General features: G+C 57.2%; 9 protein-coding genes and 1 non-coding gene across 10 annotated transcripts; 4 read left to right on the forward strand and 6 right to left on the reverse strand.

Annotated features, from left to right (window-relative positions):
• Nucleotides 1-749: 749 nt before the first annotated feature.
• C8Q71DRAFT_246561 (uncharacterized protein) lies at nucleotides 750-3,065 on the forward strand. Its single transcript, XM_047917279.1, has 3 exons — nucleotides 750-1,022; nucleotides 1,075-1,821; nucleotides 1,872-3,065. Exons 1-3 carry the CDS (start codon nucleotides 955-957, stop codon nucleotides 2,698-2,700), a joined length of 1,644 nt encoding a protein of 547 aa, XP_047775746.1. The 5' UTR covers nucleotides 750-954; the 3' UTR covers nucleotides 2,701-3,065.
• Nucleotides 2,957-3,764, reverse strand: C8Q71DRAFT_775862 (uncharacterized protein). The gene is made up of 2 exons (XM_047924629.1): nucleotides 3,657-3,764; nucleotides 2,957-3,602 (listed from the first exon to the last, which is right to left on the reverse strand). The coding sequence occupies exons 1-2, from the start codon at nucleotides 3,658-3,660 to the stop codon at nucleotides 3,175-3,177; spliced, it is 432 nt and encodes a 143-aa protein (XP_047775747.1). The 5' UTR covers nucleotides 3,661-3,764; the 3' UTR covers nucleotides 2,957-3,174.
• Nucleotides 3,765-5,183, forward strand: C8Q71DRAFT_775864 (uncharacterized protein). Its single transcript, XM_047924630.1, has 4 exons — nucleotides 3,765-3,929; nucleotides 4,174-4,257; nucleotides 4,315-4,404; nucleotides 4,458-5,183. The coding sequence occupies exons 2-4, from the start codon at nucleotides 4,244-4,246 to the stop codon at nucleotides 5,173-5,175; spliced, it is 822 nt and encodes a 273-aa protein (XP_047775748.1). The 5' UTR covers nucleotides 3,765-3,929; nucleotides 4,174-4,243; the 3' UTR covers nucleotides 5,176-5,183.
• Nucleotides 5,184-7,356, reverse strand: C8Q71DRAFT_814751 (uncharacterized protein). Its single transcript, XM_047926092.1, has 4 exons — nucleotides 6,859-7,356; nucleotides 6,644-6,804; nucleotides 5,784-6,591; nucleotides 5,184-5,733 (listed from the first exon to the last, which is right to left on the reverse strand). The coding sequence occupies exons 1-4, from the start codon at nucleotides 7,280-7,282 to the stop codon at nucleotides 5,396-5,398; spliced, it is 1,731 nt and encodes a 576-aa protein (XP_047775749.1). The 5' UTR covers nucleotides 7,283-7,356; the 3' UTR covers nucleotides 5,184-5,395.
• A 181-nt stretch (nucleotides 7,357-7,537) lies between these two features.
• Nucleotides 7,538-7,626, reverse strand: C8Q71DRAFT_t120. Its single transcript has one exon. It is a non-coding gene; the product is annotated as a tRNA-Ser (tRNA).
• Nucleotides 7,627-9,092: 1,466 nt separating this feature from the next.
• On the forward strand, nucleotides 9,093-10,514 carry C8Q71DRAFT_726086 (uncharacterized protein; the record flags this gene model as incomplete). The annotated part of the gene is made up of 4 exons (XM_047921742.1): nucleotides 9,093-9,611; nucleotides 9,666-9,875; nucleotides 9,933-10,394; nucleotides 10,452-10,514. 4 exons carry the CDS (start codon nucleotides 9,093-9,095, stop codon nucleotides 10,512-10,514), a joined length of 1,254 nt encoding a protein of 417 aa, XP_047775750.1.
• A 373-nt stretch (nucleotides 10,515-10,887) lies between these two features.
• On the reverse strand, nucleotides 10,888-12,239 carry C8Q71DRAFT_775875 (uncharacterized protein). The gene is made up of 5 exons (XM_047924631.1): nucleotides 11,775-12,239; nucleotides 11,679-11,730; nucleotides 11,584-11,628; nucleotides 11,218-11,535; nucleotides 10,888-11,150 (listed from the first exon to the last, which is right to left on the reverse strand). Exons 1-5 carry the CDS (start codon nucleotides 12,119-12,121, stop codon nucleotides 11,061-11,063), a joined length of 852 nt encoding a protein of 283 aa, XP_047775751.1. The 5' UTR covers nucleotides 12,122-12,239; the 3' UTR covers nucleotides 10,888-11,060.
• Nucleotides 12,240-13,055: 816 nt separating this feature from the next.
• C8Q71DRAFT_775881 (uncharacterized protein) lies at nucleotides 13,056-14,332 on the reverse strand. The gene is made up of 5 exons (XM_047924632.1): nucleotides 13,966-14,332; nucleotides 13,855-13,915; nucleotides 13,751-13,795; nucleotides 13,373-13,690; nucleotides 13,056-13,317 (listed from the first exon to the last, which is right to left on the reverse strand). The coding sequence occupies exons 1-5, from the start codon at nucleotides 14,283-14,285 to the stop codon at nucleotides 13,243-13,245; spliced, it is 819 nt and encodes a 272-aa protein (XP_047775752.1). The 5' UTR covers nucleotides 14,286-14,332; the 3' UTR covers nucleotides 13,056-13,242.
• Nucleotides 14,333-14,488: 156 nt separating this feature from the next.
• C8Q71DRAFT_713377 (ribosome biogenesis protein BRX1) lies at nucleotides 14,489-15,609 on the forward strand (the record flags this gene model as incomplete). Its single annotated transcript, XM_047920909.1, has 5 exons — nucleotides 14,489-14,720; nucleotides 14,770-15,059; nucleotides 15,115-15,216; nucleotides 15,266-15,401; nucleotides 15,455-15,609. 5 exons carry the CDS (start codon nucleotides 14,489-14,491, stop codon nucleotides 15,607-15,609), a joined length of 915 nt encoding a protein of 304 aa, XP_047775753.1.
• Nucleotides 15,610-15,814: 205 nt separating this feature from the next.
• C8Q71DRAFT_713560 (RF-1 domain-containing protein) lies at nucleotides 15,815-16,546 on the reverse strand (the record flags this gene model as incomplete). The annotated part of the gene is made up of 4 exons (XM_047920920.1): nucleotides 15,815-15,982; nucleotides 16,037-16,126; nucleotides 16,192-16,284; nucleotides 16,340-16,546. 4 exons carry the CDS (start codon nucleotides 16,544-16,546, stop codon nucleotides 15,815-15,817), a joined length of 558 nt encoding a protein of 185 aa, XP_047775754.1.
• Between the last annotated feature and the right edge of the window lie 305 nt (nucleotides 16,547-16,851).

Genomic DNA, 16,851 nt, shown 5'->3' on the forward strand with positions numbered 1-16,851 from the left:
GGGATCCTGGTGCAAGCAGGACGACTGTATGCGGCGCTCGTCTTCGCAGTGCGGTATACGTGGTTCCGTTCCCTAGTGTCATATTCTATCCCCTGGTGGGTGTCCGGACTACCGAGAGCACGTTTCTGAACAGCATATCATTGATACCAGGTCGCAAGTAAGAGCCTCCCAAAAGCGGAGGATGCATCCGACCAATGTCACACGTCCTTTCGTTGGGCCCCCCTTGGATTACCGACTCACCTTGCGCAAACTCAATGCTGTCCGACTTGTCCATCGTTCTACTTGCCACGGCCATTCCGGTCAAACGCGAGGCCGGTATGCGCGTACTGAGAGGTGTGTACTATCTCATGTTCAAGCTCTTGATGTGGTAATACTTTTTGACGTTGTCCGCCGGTTTTAAGACATAAATTTCGAACACAATCCAGGCTATCAGTGGCAACAAGGCAATCGAAGTTGTTGTAGTCGTTGCTGATGTCGGTAGAGATGTGAGACACTCTGTCACTGCCGACTACAACATATCGGTTATACGACAGATGATGTGGAGGGGAAACGTGTGGGCCAGGTGGTCATTGTGCTCGACTGCACGAGTGATTGCGCCGACCTGGCGCCGACCGCGAGGAGCTCGCGAAGGCGATCGACCGGCGATCGACGGCGTAGCGCCGTCGAAGCGGCTGACTAAGCGCCGGATAAGGCAAGTTTGATGAAGGCCTTGTGCCGGATTGGGAGTACAAAAGCCACGGGACAAAAGGGAAGGCCATAGCAGGCCCATCCTTTCTATCGCCAGGCCCGATCTGCCGTCCCCATTATCCTCCAAAGCATGCCACCCATCCGCTAAGCGGCCACCAAGGCCTATATAACGCGGTCGTCGCAACCTCATGCCCCGAGTCCCCACCGCCTGAGCCGCCGCTCGACCATCCTCAAGTCCCAACGTCCCTATTTCACGCCACTAACGACATGTCTGTATCGATAGAGATTCAGCCTCACTCGGCCTCGCTGGACATGTACGGCGAGCCGGACAAGTCGTGAGTCCTTCTGTCACGATGCTCTGTGCTTAACCCACTCATATCTCTGCAGCACCGCGTATTCGCTTTCCGGAGACATTGTCATCTCCGTATCTTCTCCCTTCTCTTTCTTTGAACGCCGCAAACCCGTCCGGATCGTCCTGCAGTCTCTCACCGTTGAGTTTGAGGGCCAGTGTGAGCTGATCACCGACGACACCGGGTACACCCCCTTCCGCATCTGCAGTCTCTCGAATGAGCTCCTCGTAGGCCAGACCATCGAGCTGAGCAACGAAGGGCACGAAGAGGACGACAAGCCCTGTGTCTGGAAGGTCGCATACAACATGGTGATCCCTGGCTGGCTTCCGGCAACCGCAACCTACGGCAACCACCCGAGCGAGGCCGGCACGCGCTATGCGCTCTACGCGTCTGCGACGTTCCTCACTGTCGACGACGACGCAAATCGCTCCTGGTTCTCTGCATGCTGCTCGTCCTTCCGCTCGCGCTCGCGTGTCATCTCCGCGCCGAGGTGCCACATCACCGTGAACCGCTTTGTCAGTGTCTCCGCGGAGGACACTGGTTCTACTGTCGACTATGCTGTCCAAGCTGAGCCTCGGAGCGACATAGAACACACGTCCAAGTTTCCTGCTCATGTTATGTCGAAGCTTCGCGCAGTCATCTCAGTCCCGACCCATATCGACGTCGAGGATACTTCCTTCCCTCTATGTATGCGTCTCCGTATGCAGGACCTGCCGGAAGCCGATTGCAAACGCGTTCGCCTGACCGACTTCACTGTCGATGTCGAGCAAACCGAACAGTGCCGGTACGTATCCCCGCTCATGACTTGGAATAGAGCTGACTATATGCGCACAGATCGTCGCCGTCTTCGCTCTACAAGTCCATCTTTCCTCTCCCTTCTTCCTCCGAACAGCCTCCACGCAGACCTCTCCGCGACCCTCACCCCGCCCAAACGCTCTACGACGTCGGACTGGCCGTCATCCCCCCGCCGCGCCACAGCCTTACCCACACCCTGTCGCTCCTGCCCAAGAACTCCATCTGCCAATACGTCCTTGCGGGCGACGGCTGTGTCTTCAAGGGTGACGCCGCGCCCGAGAACAACGCGACGTGGTTCTCCCTCCGCACGTGCATCCCGGTCGACAGCGCGCGCAAGAGCGCGAAGACCGGCACGCGTCGGCTGCGGGAGACGGGGATGAGCCCGCTCTTCGTCGTGAGCCACCGGCTGCAGGTGAAGATGACGTGCACGTACGACTTGACGGAGGAGGGCTCGGAGCCTGAGCGCGCGACGGAGGTGCTCGAGTTCAGCATCCCGCTGCGCTTCGCACGCGTGCGGCGCGACTCGCCGTCGCCGACGGCGCTGGCGTATATCTCTGGGCATGCGCAAGCGTTCTCGACGGACGCGGTCAGGCCCCAGGGTGCACTCGCCGCTGCGCTGTTCCCGAAGGCGAGCCTTCCCTACGTGCAGACACTTCCGGCGTACTCGCAGTTGTTCGACGCGAACGGGGATCGCAAGATTGACTATTCGGTGCCCCTCCCGGCATATAGCCCGCGATCGTCTTCGAGCTCCTTCTCCTCACCGGCTTCTTCTGTGACAAGCTTGGACATGCTGCTTCCTTCAAGCTCCTCGAGCGAAGATATACTGGGCCTCCCGGAAGCAGCGCTTCCTGGGTATTCCCCGGTATGATTCTGCTGTATCATATGCTCCGGCTGGTTCCCCCTCTCCGCATTCTCGACTGTATAATTCGACATTCGACCTCATGCCTCTCGTTGCTCGTTCCGTCCCTCTATCGCTTTCGGATTATCATCACTGCTTTCGATGCGCTAGCGCCTCTGCCTTTCCATTACAGTCATACCCCCGACTCTGTGTAGCATTTCCCTGCCTTGATGTACCCTGTAGCCATACTTGCCCAATTGCATGACCGAGATGACTTTTGCATTCCAGTGCACCCAATTATCCGTGTGACATAACCTCTACTACTGTATAATCGTACAAAGGTGAGTCCTCCGTTAGACCACGACATTCATCTGAGTTGTATCCTGTCCAATACTTTCCACCCTGGAACGGGCCCGTTGCACTCAACTATCCAAATCTCCTCGCCATCGATGCCCTCGAGCACCTCATCCGCATTGCTCGCATTCCCCGGATCGTCCGAGCAGTTCAGCGCGACGCCATCCGCGCGCTCCAACACGCGTCCCTTACCTCCCTGACCTTTTCGCGCTCATCCGCATCCGCATCATCGATATAGTACAACGACACATGCGGGATCGGGGGCACCGCGCTCTCGCCGAGACGCACCCGGAGATGCGCACGCAGCGCCGCGAGCGCGTCCGTGTCGAAGACCCGCGTGTACACCGACATGAAGTACTTCTGGCCGACGTCGACGGACCGGAACTTCGCGGGGATCGCGGGCTGGTCAAGCGGGACGGCCTCTCGGAGCCCAGACGCGGTGGGCGTGGTCGCGAGTGTGATGTGTGGGTGGAAGTCGGCGAAGGAGGACGGCGAGTGGGGCGCGCTTCGCTTGATGGACATGACCCGCTTGAGCAGTGCGGTTTGCTTGGGCGTCGGGACGAGCCATAGGGAGATGCCTGTGAGGTGTTAGGTGCGTTTGTGTTCTGTGTCTATTCTCTGGCGGGGCATACCCATGGTGTGTGCGAGCAAGAGGGGGACGGTGAGTATGCACGCGCTTGTCCCTGTTTGGTTCCGAATCGGTACCGGTGGACCCACACGCGCACATGGCGGTTGATCCTAGCCACCATGTCGACTTGCAGAAACGCTGCGATGAGTGCATCGTAATTCCTCAGATGTGCACAAATACACTGATCCCTGCAAACTCTCCTTGTTTATTGTTGGAAGCCATCATTCCCGGCGTGTGCGGCGGAAGTGCCAAGACCTCTAGTAGTGTTCAGATGCATGTAGGTCGTATTGTTTTCTTGAAAACGCCATATAACAATGCTTCTGGGAGCCTCCCAACAAGATTTGGGCTACTCTGTCCACATGGAGCATCGAATGGCTTGCATGTGGGCACTGCTTGCTTCTGCCATCTCCTTGGTACTTGGACAAGGTGTTGCCTCCATTTCAGTCAATAGTCGGCATGGCATGGGCCATGGCAACGCATTGAACTACAGCACTGACAATAGTCCAACTCACTGATAACAGGGGGAGACGCGTCTTCGATCCTCTATTCACCTGCACATAACTGCACTTCCGCGCTGACGTGAAGATCGATATGTGTATCAGCGGGTGAGTACCAACATCCCATGCAGCTACGAGGTACAGTCTGATTGCATGGATTCGTAGTTCTACCAGCCGAACAACTCTTCCGCACTGGGCGAAGATCGCTCAGTCCATCAAGACCGTGACCAAGCCGCGCAGGCCCAAACCCATCCTGTGAGTCGCGTCGCCTGCCACAGTTGTGACAGTTGTCTGAATACCCCTTTCAGGCCCTCCGACTATGATGACGATGAAATGAAATCATATATGAAAGCCCATCATATACGACACGATCGTACGGTCGCGGTATTTCATCGCATGGAGGACCATTACACCTCCACCATCGCAGCCTACGACTCCTTGATAACAGCGCACGCGAACGAGGGCGGGCCGCCCATCAAGTTCCGCAAGCACTCTCCTGGATGGAAGAGACAATGTCTGCTCGAAACGGCACTTGAGCGGCTCAGAGACGCAGGCGTCACATACGACCCCAGCCGCGGCGACCCGCGCCCAGGCTCCCTCCCTCCTGCCACGATGAGCGATGCGCGTGAAGCGCGGCTGCACTGGCTCGAGCTCCAGCCCGAGCGGCGCACCGAGATGTATTTCACCAAGTACCAGATGAGCTGGGAGAAGAAAATCCTGACGGGCCAGCTCCTCGCGTTGAAGAAGGCGGAGGAGCTGAGTTGGCGGGGGATGCGCTGTTTGTTCAGGAACCGTGTGAGTGCTGCGCAGCGCAGGGGACTGGCGACCCTGCGATGTGTGGTATGGTTGAACCGTATGCCCTATGTTGTTGCTCAGAAGCAACAGCGGAGTGGTTCGGTGAAGCGTCGGCGGGCCTGGCGCAGGGTGGGCAAGATGATCATATGGCTGCAAAATGCGACAGCAAATGCAGAGACAGGAGCAGAGACAGAAGCTCAAACGTCGTATGACAGCGGCATACAGGCTTGATACCCGGGATGAGTGGAGGGAGGTGGCAGTCCGTCATATAGATTATACATTACTTCTGTACATACATTGTTGTACAACAGGGAATGAATCTGGAGCAGGGAACAGACTAATGAATACACCGGACTCAATCGCTGAAACAATGCTCAGCAGAGGCTCTCTACCTAGTGCAATACAAGCAAATCGTGCACACAACGTCATGCAGATAGGTGGGAACACGGAATCACTCGTCCTTGACACTGATCCACGACTCACCCACCCCTGATCCGGCGTTACTCTCGACGTCGGCCTCGGAGCCCGTCTCGGACGCGTTATCGTGCTGCTCCGGATCGGAGTCCACTGCCTGCTCTTGGGCTGCCGGCTGTGGCTCAGCAGGCAGGGCGGCGGGGGCAGGCGCGGGGGCTGTGGGAGGAACCGGCGGCATATGCGTAGACTGAGGCAGGAGGACGTGAGGCTGAATAGTCAGAAGCGCGTTCCGGATCGAGATGAGGAAGTGCGGAATGTTAAGAATTGTGTCCAGCAGCACGCCCGGGAGGTACGAAGCCAGGGCATAGGTCCTCGCTGTTCCAACAAATCAGCACGACTTTGAGACGAGACCATACGACGCTTACCACCGGCGCCGACAACGACTCTATCTCCGCGAATGAAGTCGCGAATCCGGCCCAAGCCGAGGTGGACCATCGTGCCAATCACAGACTTGCTGCTCTTCCTTGAGCCACCCACAACATCCACGATGGTCTTGACGAACACCGAGACGTCCGTCGGCTTCCGATGCATGCCATACTGCATGCCCTCCTCAACAACGGCCTCGAACGCCGTCCCGTAGGCCACCTTCTCACTAGGCGTCCACCCCTCGACACTCTTGTGGACGTGATTGGTTTGCTCGCTCGCGGGTGCGACACCACCGATAGCACCCACGTCGACAACGACGACCTTGATGTTCTTCATGCTCGCGCTTGAATCTGTCAGCGCCGCCATCTTGACCTCACGCCTGAGCACCTCCACCGCGCGGAGCGTCGCGGCAGCACTCATTGCCTGCGCGCCCGCGAACGGGAGGCCGACACGCGCGTCGATCGCAGGCAGGCACACAACGATGCTCTTCTTGCTGAGGTTGTTCGCGAGCGCATCGCGTGCGCGTGCGGGGTTCGCCCGAAGGAGAGGCAGCAGCGCCTGGATGATCTGCAGGGGCGTGATGTGCGTCGCGGTGAGGTAAGACGAATAGGTGTCTTGAAGGGAGAGGTGTTCCAGGGGAGCTGGAGGAGGCGTTACGGAGGGTGAAGGGAGTGTGAGAAGGGAGATGACGGAGTGGACGTGCAGATGAGAGGAGGGCGAGGCGTGCGGGTCGCCGGCGGCGGTGATGGGGAAACGGCGCGAGAGCGTGGAGGAGAGCGAGCGCAGGAAGTAAGGAATCGTTTCGGGCTGACGGATGGAACCGTCAGACAACGACGATATGCGTTAGGAGGACACTCACCTCGGATGGGTCGAACACCAGGGCGCGCACGAAGCCATGGCAGTTCCGCTCAATATCCGCGACCGCCTCGGGAGTCGACACGCTAACGATGACCACGTAGCCTTTCTTCTCGAGCTCGAGGATGAGAGGGAGTCCGGAAGGGGCGTCTCCACCGAGGACCACTGCGATGGCAGATCAGCGCGATGTCATGCATGTCCCGCCTCGTGTGTACTCACCGACGACTTGTCTGCGGTCCGGGCTCGCGGTTGCCCTCACCCTGACAGTTGTCACACCTGCATGGTAGTATCCATAGCCCACAAGCAAGCCCGCGCCGACCGCTCCGAAAGTGATGCCAGCGGTCGTCCAAGGATGATCTGCAACCCACTCCGCGGTGTGCCGCAGGAACGACTGCGGCGGCGAGGGCGGGGGAGGCGGCGGGGGAGGCGGGACTTCAAACGCACCCAGTCCAGGGATATGAAGATCAGGAAGGGGAGGTAGCGACTGGGGACCGAAACGAGAGATGTCCTCCCAGAGACGATGGATCGCTTCGCTGACCCGGGGAAGATCAGGAGTCGCTGCCTGCAGAGAAGAGAAGAGCAGCTCCTCGAGCGACTGCATGTAGTCCTCGATCTGCTCGACAGTCGGCAGCACACCCGACATGTTGGTAGATGCCGCGGCGACTACAACAGCGACGACGACGAGTGGATTGCAGGCAGGGAGCAGCACTCGCGAGCTCCGCCGCGCACGCAAGCAGCCGGCCTCGACGCGTCGAAGGACGGGCGTCTAATTTCACAGCCCTTGCCTTATTTGGAAAATCTAGCAAACACCTCCCATCTTCGCCTCACAGCGCGACTTCGCGAAAAAAACGATTCCGAGTGCCTCTGAACTCTGCAGATGTAAAATAGAATCAAAAAACGACGCCAGCAGGACTCGAACCTGCGCTCCCAAAGGGAAACAGATCGTGTGATTCTAATCTGTCGCCGTAACCACTTGGCTATAGCGCCTTGAATGATACTACACTACTTCTATAGATGAGTTGCCGATTGGGCCACGGTGTAAGCTTGGTGGTCGCGCGTAAATATTGCAATGAAGCCACATCCAAATTGGTGAACTGTACATGTAGTTGCCGCCCCGAAGCTATTGTGGACCGTACAATTTACAGCAGTACTTCAACACACTACAGTCTAGGATGCTCACACAGGTTGCAAGACCATAAGCACTCAGTCAGATTGAGTCTTGAGAGAGAACCTCTCATCCGTTTTTCAAGATAAGTACATCATTCAATAGCCACAGTTGAGACACACACAATACCATAGTTTTCAGCCCAAACGATGAAGTTGCTGTTGCAGTGTTGAGCAATGCATCTGGTGGCCCTCTGGATGCAGTAGAGTAAAGTGAGGTATCATCCAAGGCACTATAGCCAAGTGGTTATGGTGACAGATCACAATTGCTGCCAATATGACTGTCCACAGCAACTGCAAGGGGATAGGGATCAGCCAAACAGTACAAGAACAGTAGAAGGAAATTGTGTGATGCGCAGAACCTTCTTGGCCCGGACACTGTAGAGAATTGTCGTTTTTCCTGGCGAATGATCATCGCTCGTTGGCTCCGGCGCTTGATCACCCAGCAGAGCTCAGTACCCTCAGGTTGTCTCGTACCCATCCGGTTTTTACAGTTGCACCCCACCACCGCACTGAAAACACGTCTGGGTACTTCAAGCTAGCCAGAGCCATTGGTATGCGGGGTAGTCTGCACCTCCATTGCCGTGCGCGTGCACGTGGCAGACCGACCTTGGAGCTCGCGGACGATGGGGAACACCTAGGCGAATAGAGCAGCAACCTCTGTTTTATCCTGTGGAACCATTCTTATGTGACGTCCTGGGCTGGTGTGCTGAAGTACTGCCGTGAATAATATCAAGTGTGCAACGGTCCACAATAGCTTCTGGGCGGCGATGCAGAGGAAATGCGCGTGTGGCCGGGTGGTAATTATCACAATGCGCGCGACCACCAAATTCCCACCGTCGCCCACCTTGCCTGTGGAGATCCACCATGCGGGCGGACATTGGGCGGTGGGCGACGTGGGACAAAGCCCAAAGGCTAACTAGCATCGAATCTGGCAGCGCCCGGCCGGTCGCGACCGATTTGGCCTCATAAGCCCAAACAACTGGGCGTCTATCCTCGATTAAGACGGCAACCGCGCAGTGTGCCCGTAACCTCCCACCGTCGTCCCCGTTCCCGTCCACAGCGAGCTCGCACCCCCCGTCGTCGTCGCTCACAGCGTCCAAGGTATGTCTTCCGCACCCAGCGCAGTGCCTCCTCCCCTCCCACGTTCCCCTCACCATCCCCACTGCCTTCCCTTCAGAGCCTCCATCGCCCGACCTCCTGTCCCAAGCCCCTTCCTGTGCTCCTCCCCCACAAGCCTCCCCACCGCCGTGTGCGGCCGCTGAAAGAGACTAAATTCCACATTCACCATGCCAGAAGCTGACAACACCCGCAAGCGCTCCCGCTCCCCTTCCGACGTGCTCAATGACCAGCAGAAGCAGTACAAGCGTGCCAACACAGGCGCTACCTCCGCCTCCGATGACTCACAGCTCATCCGTGGCTCCGCTCGCTCGACCGCCCTTTCAGGCGATGTCGACATGAAGCATGTCCCCGCCGACACCGCCGCCTCTACGCCCTCGCCCACTCAACCATCCGACAGGGCCGCGTCCGAGATGGCCTCCGGCGATGTCAAGCGCGAGGACAGTAGCTCGGCCACCACATCCGCAGGCCCCAACAACTCATCCTCGCCTTCCTCCCCGCCCGCGGCCAACATCCACATGCGATGCCTGATCGTTACTCAGGACGCCTCGATCATCATTGGCAAGGCCGGATCGCACGTGAATGAGATCCGAGAGAAGAGCGGGGCAAGGGTTATGGTCTCGGAGAGCATCCCTGGCAACCCAGAGCGCATCCTCAACGTCAGCGGTGCGCTGGACGCAGTATCAAAGGTGAGTCGCGTCGTATGCATCGCTTTGGGCGTTGTCTCACCGGAACGCGTCAAGGCGTTTGGGTTGATTGTCCGAAGAATCAACGACGAGCCGTTTGACAAACCCTCTGTCCCTGGCAGTCGGGCGGTCACCATCAAGTTTATGATTCCCAACTCACGCATGGGGTCAGTCATTGGCAAGGGCGGAACGAAGATCAAGGAGATCCAGGATGCAAGTGGAGCACGTCTCAACGCCAGCGAAGGGATGCTGCCTGGTTCAACAGAGGTGTGCCCGCCACAGCTCTTCCAGCACTCGAAAGTACACTAATCCGCTTGCGCTTAGCGGGTACTCAGTGTCTCAGGTGTCGCCGACGCCATCCACATCGCGACTTACTACATAGGCAACATCCTCATTGAGGCGAACGAGCGCATGCCCTCGTCCAACAACTCGTCCTACAGGCCGTCGAGTTACTCGCGACGGCCGCCGCCGTCGCACCAGGGCTCGTCATACGTGCCTGGCTACTCAAACCCATACGCGGGCGGCTCGCACAGCGCGCCACAGCAGCTGCAGACGCAGCAGATCTACATCCCGAACGACCTCGTCGGGTGCATCATTGGCAAGGGCGGCGCGAAAATCAACGAGATCCGGCATATGAGTGCGAGCCAGATCAAAATCATGGAGCCGGGAGCGGTTGGTGTGGGGATGAACGGCGCACCTGCGCCTGCGGGCGGAGAGGGCGAGCGGTTGGTCGTCATCACGGGCCAGCCGGCGAACATACAGATGGCGGTGCAGTTGCTATACCACGTACGTGTTCATTGCATGTATGCGCGTCCTGAAGCTGAATTTCGATGGCTGCGACAGCGACTGGAGCAGGAGAAGCAGAAACAGCTCCGAGCCCAGCAATCGCAGGGCTCAAGCGCCTAAGCGCATGCAATCCTTTCTGGTCTGATCTTCGCCTTCAGCTGACGAGGAATGCGGCCCACCCAGGGTCGCCGGGTCGTCCGACTTCAACTTCCGTTCTTGATCTTTATTGCTTGCGACCCGTATGCACGCAGGTCCTTCGTGTTAGGTCAGTGTATGTATGCATGCCCCCGCTCCTACTTAGTGCCGAACTATGATCCCCGAGAATCGTGTGTCGTGTCGTGCCTTCGTCTCGTCTCGTCTCGTGCTACTGCTCTGTCGTGTTCTCATGCTGCCCGCTCACCTCCCCTCCGTCTCGGTTTCCCCGATTTTCGTGGTCGTCCGTGTGACTAGGTACTATAGCATCAAAATAAATGTTCAATTGTCGGCATGGCATGCCTGGGTCCCATCCGTCCATGTCTTGAACGTCATTATCCATCTATCCGAACACTAAAGCCATAAGTATCAATAGGCAACTAATGCAGAACTGCCAAATGTTAAAGGAGTGTGGGTATATGTTAGAGTGTAAGGCACGACGAGAATGATAGTACGATTGTGAGGATGCACGCTTCAGATGAGATCGAGCGAGTCATCGCCCCCGAAAAACGCATCTTGGATGCCAGTCTCCATGGCCTGATGTTTCTTCTTGAGGCTATGATGCTATGTGCGTTCGACCCGGTCAGCTAAAGCTCACGATGATCACCACAGCGCGGACGAAGAGGCGTACCTTCTTCTTGTACCGCGACGCCTGCGTCTGCCACTTCTTCGCGTCCGCGTCGAGCTCCGTCATCACGACCTTGGCCTGCTCGACCTTTGCGCGTTCCGTGTTCAGTTGCGCCGTCGTCCCCTGGAGCTCCTCCTGCAACGCTGCGATGCGTGCCGTCCACTCTTCGCGGAGTCGAGTGAGCTCCTCGGTGGCGGCCTCCCGCTCGGTCTCGCGTGCGCGTTGATGTTCGCGGAGGCGCTCAGTCAAGCGGCGCGCCATTGTCTGGAGCGTGTCGCGTTGCGATTCGAGTTCCGAGAGGCGGGCTGCGTCTGCGATTTTCTGCTGCGGGTCAGTGGATGCGAATGCGATAGTAGGATGTTAACGTACTGCACGGATGTCTCCAAGGAGCCCCACGACATTTGCGAGTAGGTTCTGTGTGCGGATCCATGAGAGTCGTCCAGAAGATACGCCCGGATGCATACCCGTAGATCCGGAGCCTCAATGTCTGCCAAGGCGGCTACGAGGTCGTCCGTCCTGAGCAAGGTCAACTGGGAACCGCCACAAACGCATCCACATACCTCTCCAGCGCAGAATCCAGTGCCGGAGACCGCAGCACGTCCTCGCTCTCCAAAACATCATAGTACGCATGCAACGCCACCATCGCCTCCGCCCTCCCGCCCTCCATCTGCGCCCCCGATCCGCCCGCGCGCGGCGAGGGTGGTTGTGGCGGCTCGCGCTCGTAGTGGGGGAAGAGCCTGATGAGCGCGTCGAGCTCGTAGGGGCCCGTGCGGCATATCGCGCAGACGTCGCCGTTCGCGAACTGGTACGCGGCGCACTCCGCGCAGTAGAGGTGGCCGCAGAGGGTGGTCATGGGCGTGTTCGCGTCGCCGAGAGTGTCCTGGCAGATGCTGCAACGTGCGTGCATGGTGGCGGTTAGGGAAAGGGGGAGGAGGAGGAGAGGGAGAGGGACGGTAAGGACAGAAGGAGGCCACACGGTGCGGCGGGTGGCATTAATCGAATACAGCGTGCCGGGCGGTGGCTGATGCTGCAACGGAAGGCCCTTAGACGCGCGGACGCGACGCGCCTGGGTGCGGTCATGTGCCCGGACGCGTCCTGTCCTCTGGCAGATGATGGTCAGTCAGTCAGTCAGTGTTCACCGAAAATAGCGGTGGATTTTGAAGTCCCCCGGCGTCGGAAGCAATGGCTCTGACGAGCAGACTGTTCGATGGCCGTGACATGTTTAATGTGGGATGCAAGTCCTTTCGATAGGTGCAGTGTTCCCGCCGTGAGACCGACTAATTCTGTGGCAGTCGTTCCAATGTGCGGCCGCGAGCCAGTGTGAACATCTGTGCGACGGGATCATCGAAACCAACCATGACTTTACCCTGGACCGACGTCCCAGTCCATGGTCCCTGGGCATATGTTACGATACTGTCATTACCGACCGTGACGAGGTTGGTCGATGTCCGTCGCCAACATATACTCATGCCCTGCGTCTCCAGTTTCTCATGCGACTTGTCTATGCCATCTTCGACAGGAGGAAGAAGACGATCGAACTCGCCACCCCGAAGGTCATTTCCTCGGGTACCAAGTCAGAGGCAACCTGAACGGTATTGCGTCTAGCCTAGAAGAGGATCGTCTGTTTGCGTTCCATGCCTGTAAAGATCATACGCGCTTGAATCTGGAGAACGCCTGCAAATATGTTCAAACGAGAATAAGTTGTGTCTGGATCTGCCTGCCTCGATGGCCTAGGCTCTGGAGAACCGTACGTGGCCGTATGCCCTCGGGCACCGAGCATGACACCCTCGAACTCTAGTCGAGAGCGTGGCGCGAACTGAGACGCGGCTCGCAGACGCAGAGATGTCGGGAACGTTGATCGGAGCGTTGACAATTCACATAGCTAGGGTGTGCAGCAGGGCAAGTGGATTGAAAGTTGTGCGGTCACAATAGGGTTATTTTGACCGACGTACCCAACTGCGGTCCTGCGTTCAGGCCATGAATTAGTGACTTAACAATACATGGCGAGATCACTTGAAAATAGAATTGTCATACGATCTCAAGCGAGTCATCTGTATCATATTGTTTGCTATGTGCCGCTAGTTGCGCTTTCAGAGCGTGAAACTGATTGCAGCGCACGTCAGAGTCAACATCGCCCGAGGGTATATCCGTACAGCACCTTCTTCTTGTGCCTCGTAGCGCTGCTGCGCCACATCTTCATCTCCTTGTCTACTATTGCGAGGGTCTCTTCGCACCCCCGTAGCTCGTCTTGGGTAGTTCTCAGGTCGTCTTCAAGCCTTTGTAGCTTAGCGCGCATCTGATAGACCACCGTCTGGAAGTCCTCGCGTTCCCTCTCGAGCTGAGCCGCCGCTGCCTTCCGCCCGTGACGCCATAGTCGCGGTAGCTCCTTTTTAGCGTCATTGCTACGGGCATGTTCCCGTTTGAGGCGTCGTATCTCTGACTCTATGCGCGCGATACGGTCTGAGCGATCTACGTTCTGCGGCGAGATTTGCACGGTCAAGTTAGCTGAAGGCGGGGCTCAATCAACAATTCTCACGGAGTATACAGTTTGGAGTGTCTTTCTGACAGATCTGAGAGTATTCTGTGCGGTGTTATGCAAGGGTTAGTGCCGCGCTCGACAGTGCCGGTTAAGGGACTTACCCCGAGGTCTACACGTCGCTCGTGCTCAGGGATATATTCCATGAGTGCGATATCATCTGCCCTAAGCAGCAGCAATCAGCTCAATTGTATCCGAGTTGACGAACTGCATACCCTTTTAGGATGCCATCTACGAGCGTTCGATCACCCCAGAGCTCCGTGCTATGTAGGGTCGCGTCTGGAGACTCCTGCCTCGGAGTGGCACTCGTTGGCTGTTGATCGGCCCTGTGCGAGCTTTCTGGCTGCTCGTAATCGGGGTACAGCTTGATGAGGCTATCATGCGATTGCGCCTGCCTGCATATCGCGCACGTCGCGCCCTGCCGTGCGAAGTTGAAATCGGCACAATCCTTGCAATAGAGGTGACCACAGCGAGTGGCGACGGGGATGATCTCCTCGTTCAGCGCGTCGAGACATATACTGCACACAGCGTTCATGATACTGCAGATTCCAGCCACGGCGACGAGGTGAGGGAGAAGTGTGGTGGCAACGAGGCGCGACGCGATGAACGCAGTCACATGTGTGGCGAAAATTCGTGAGGCGCCCGGTTAAGCGCCCCACAATGGAGAGCGCCTGCTCAGTGTTCTTCATTACATCGCTTTTAGCACTCCTCTGTTTCATCCCGATTACGGCTATTCTCATGGCTTCGCTCCAGAAAACGCAAAAAGCAAATGCTGCCAAGGCTGATGCAAAGGGCAAGGGAAAGCGGAAGGCAGAGGAGATTGTGGGTGCAGACGAGGAGATGCAAGCTCCTGCGCCGAAGAAGATGAAGAACAAGCAGCGGGTCCTCCTGCTGTCATCCCGGGGCATCACACATCGCATGCGGCACCTAATGAATGATATTGAGGCTCTCCTACCGCACGTTAAGAAAGGTACGTTGACACAATTGTTACAGAATGTCTCATCCTTATGTCCTCGCAGATTCAAAACTCGACTCCAAGAACAACCTACACCTCCTACCCGAGCTCGCGGACCTAAACAACTGCAACAATACTCTGTATTTTGAGGCGCGGCGGCACGAGGACCTCTATCTCTGGGCAGCGAAGACACCAAACGGTCCGAGCATCAAGATGCACGTTCAGAACGTGCACACGATGGACGAGCTCAAGATGACAGGCAACTGTCTGAAGGGAAGCAGGGGAATCGTAAGCTTTGACAAGACGTTTGACGAAAGCGAGTGGGGGAGGTTGACGAAGGAGGTGTTCACACACGTGAGTGCTCAGATGCTTGTCTCGCGAAGACGTTGTTCTGACCCTGGTGCTACAGATTTTCGGCGTGCCAGCGCAAGCGCGGAAAGCGAAGCCGTTTATTGACCATATCCTCACCTTCACCATTCTCGACAACAAGATCTGGTTCCGTAACTTCCAGGTACGCACAGTGGCTCTTGCACACGACTTGCACCCAACCCTACCTCTAGATCATCGAAAAAGACCCACTACAACCCAACGGCCCCCCTCAGACGACCATGATTGAGGTTGGCCCGCGCTTCGTGCTTACGCCGATTCGAATATTCGAGGGTGCCTTCAGCGGCGCAACCGTATATTCGAACCCAGGTTCGTCCCGCATTGCGTCCTTCTATGCTGTCCACATGCTGATGTCATTATAGAGTTCATCTCCCCGGCTGCCGTGCGGTCCGCGCTCAAGCGGGAGAAGGGCGACAAGTACGGCAAGCGGAAGACGGCGGAGGTGGAGAGGGCGGAGCGGATGGAGACGCGTAAACGGGACGAGGACGAGCTTGCTGTGTCGAAGGTCTTTGCGTAGGGTTCGACTTGCTATTTCTTCTATCGTCCTTGCATATCCTGGAGGGATGATCCGGTCGTTCATGTTCGCGTGTCTGCGAGGATCCTTTCCTTCCAAGTCCTCCCCTGCACAAACACACTCCGGCTGCGTGTGCTGCCGCCGAGCATCTCTCCGAGGGATTAGTAGAAGGTATGTAGAAGCCGCAGCTTGGGAACGTTCTAGTGGATTATTCCCAAGAGCCTTTCCGACCTCTCTTGACTTCACTACGCTTTGCTTTGTCGATTTTGCGCTTAGCTTTCTCCGCTCGCTGATGACGGCGCACGCGCTCTTTCTGCTCTTCTGATGCTTCATTTACGATTGAGGCAGAGGCTGCGTCAACGACGAGAGAACAGAGCTGTTGAACAATGATACAGCAATGTGAAATCATGAATGAAGGGTAGGAGCGTACCTTGGTGAGACAGTCTTGCACGTTCTGAGCTTGAGACCGATAGACGGTTGAGGTGATTTGGATGCACTGCGCAGACGATACATAGGATGGCTTCCCGGATGATAAATACGGACACTCGTCAGTCAGACTAACGTCATCGGACACCGGGAACGTACAGTCTTCTTGATGTAGTCCCGAGCCCATGGAGGTATCCAGGAGGAATTCAGAGGACATCTGAGGGTAGCCTTGGTGTTCACCTTGTTGACATTCTGACCAGTATATCTTATATCAGTAGATGTTAAGACAATATAGCGTCCGGTTTACCTGTCCCCCTGGTCCAGAGCTACGAGAGAATGTAAATTCGACGAGACTCTTGGGTATCTCCTGAGCCTTGAACTTGTCGATCCATGCTCGCGCTGTTGCGCTGTCCGACGCGTTCTCGAGCTTGAAAAGCTGCGGTGGAGGGGGAAGGGTCCCCGAGTGTGCGTGCCGCGCCAAAATTAGAGCAAGTCGGGGCAACCTCAAGCTCATTCGGTGCGGCACCGTACGACAGGGTGTCGAGACACACCACAAGCATCGCAGGAGAGAAGTCATCAGGAGCAATTCTGGGAAGTCCTATTCAAGAGACTCATCAGTCGTGTGTGATCTCAGTAGTGGCTGATTGGTGCTTGCAGAACCAGTCGAACAGTGGTGGCGGCGCCGCGGCGGCGGACGCGTCGAGGTTGCACGTGCGCGTCAGGTCGCGTCCCCGCGCCGCGTTCTGACCGCTGCCTTTTGTCTTCTACTACCACCCCTCTCACCCGGCGTGGTCTGTCGTCAGTCTGTCATGTCTGACT

Source organism: Rhodofomes roseus (genome assembly GCF_022264815.1).
Source record: "Rhodofomes roseus strain CIRM-BRFM 1785 chromosome Unknown C8Q71scaffold_20, whole genome shotgun sequence".
Classification (NCBI taxonomy): Eukaryota; Fungi; Basidiomycota; class Agaricomycetes; order Polyporales; family Fomitopsidaceae; genus Rhodofomes; species Rhodofomes roseus.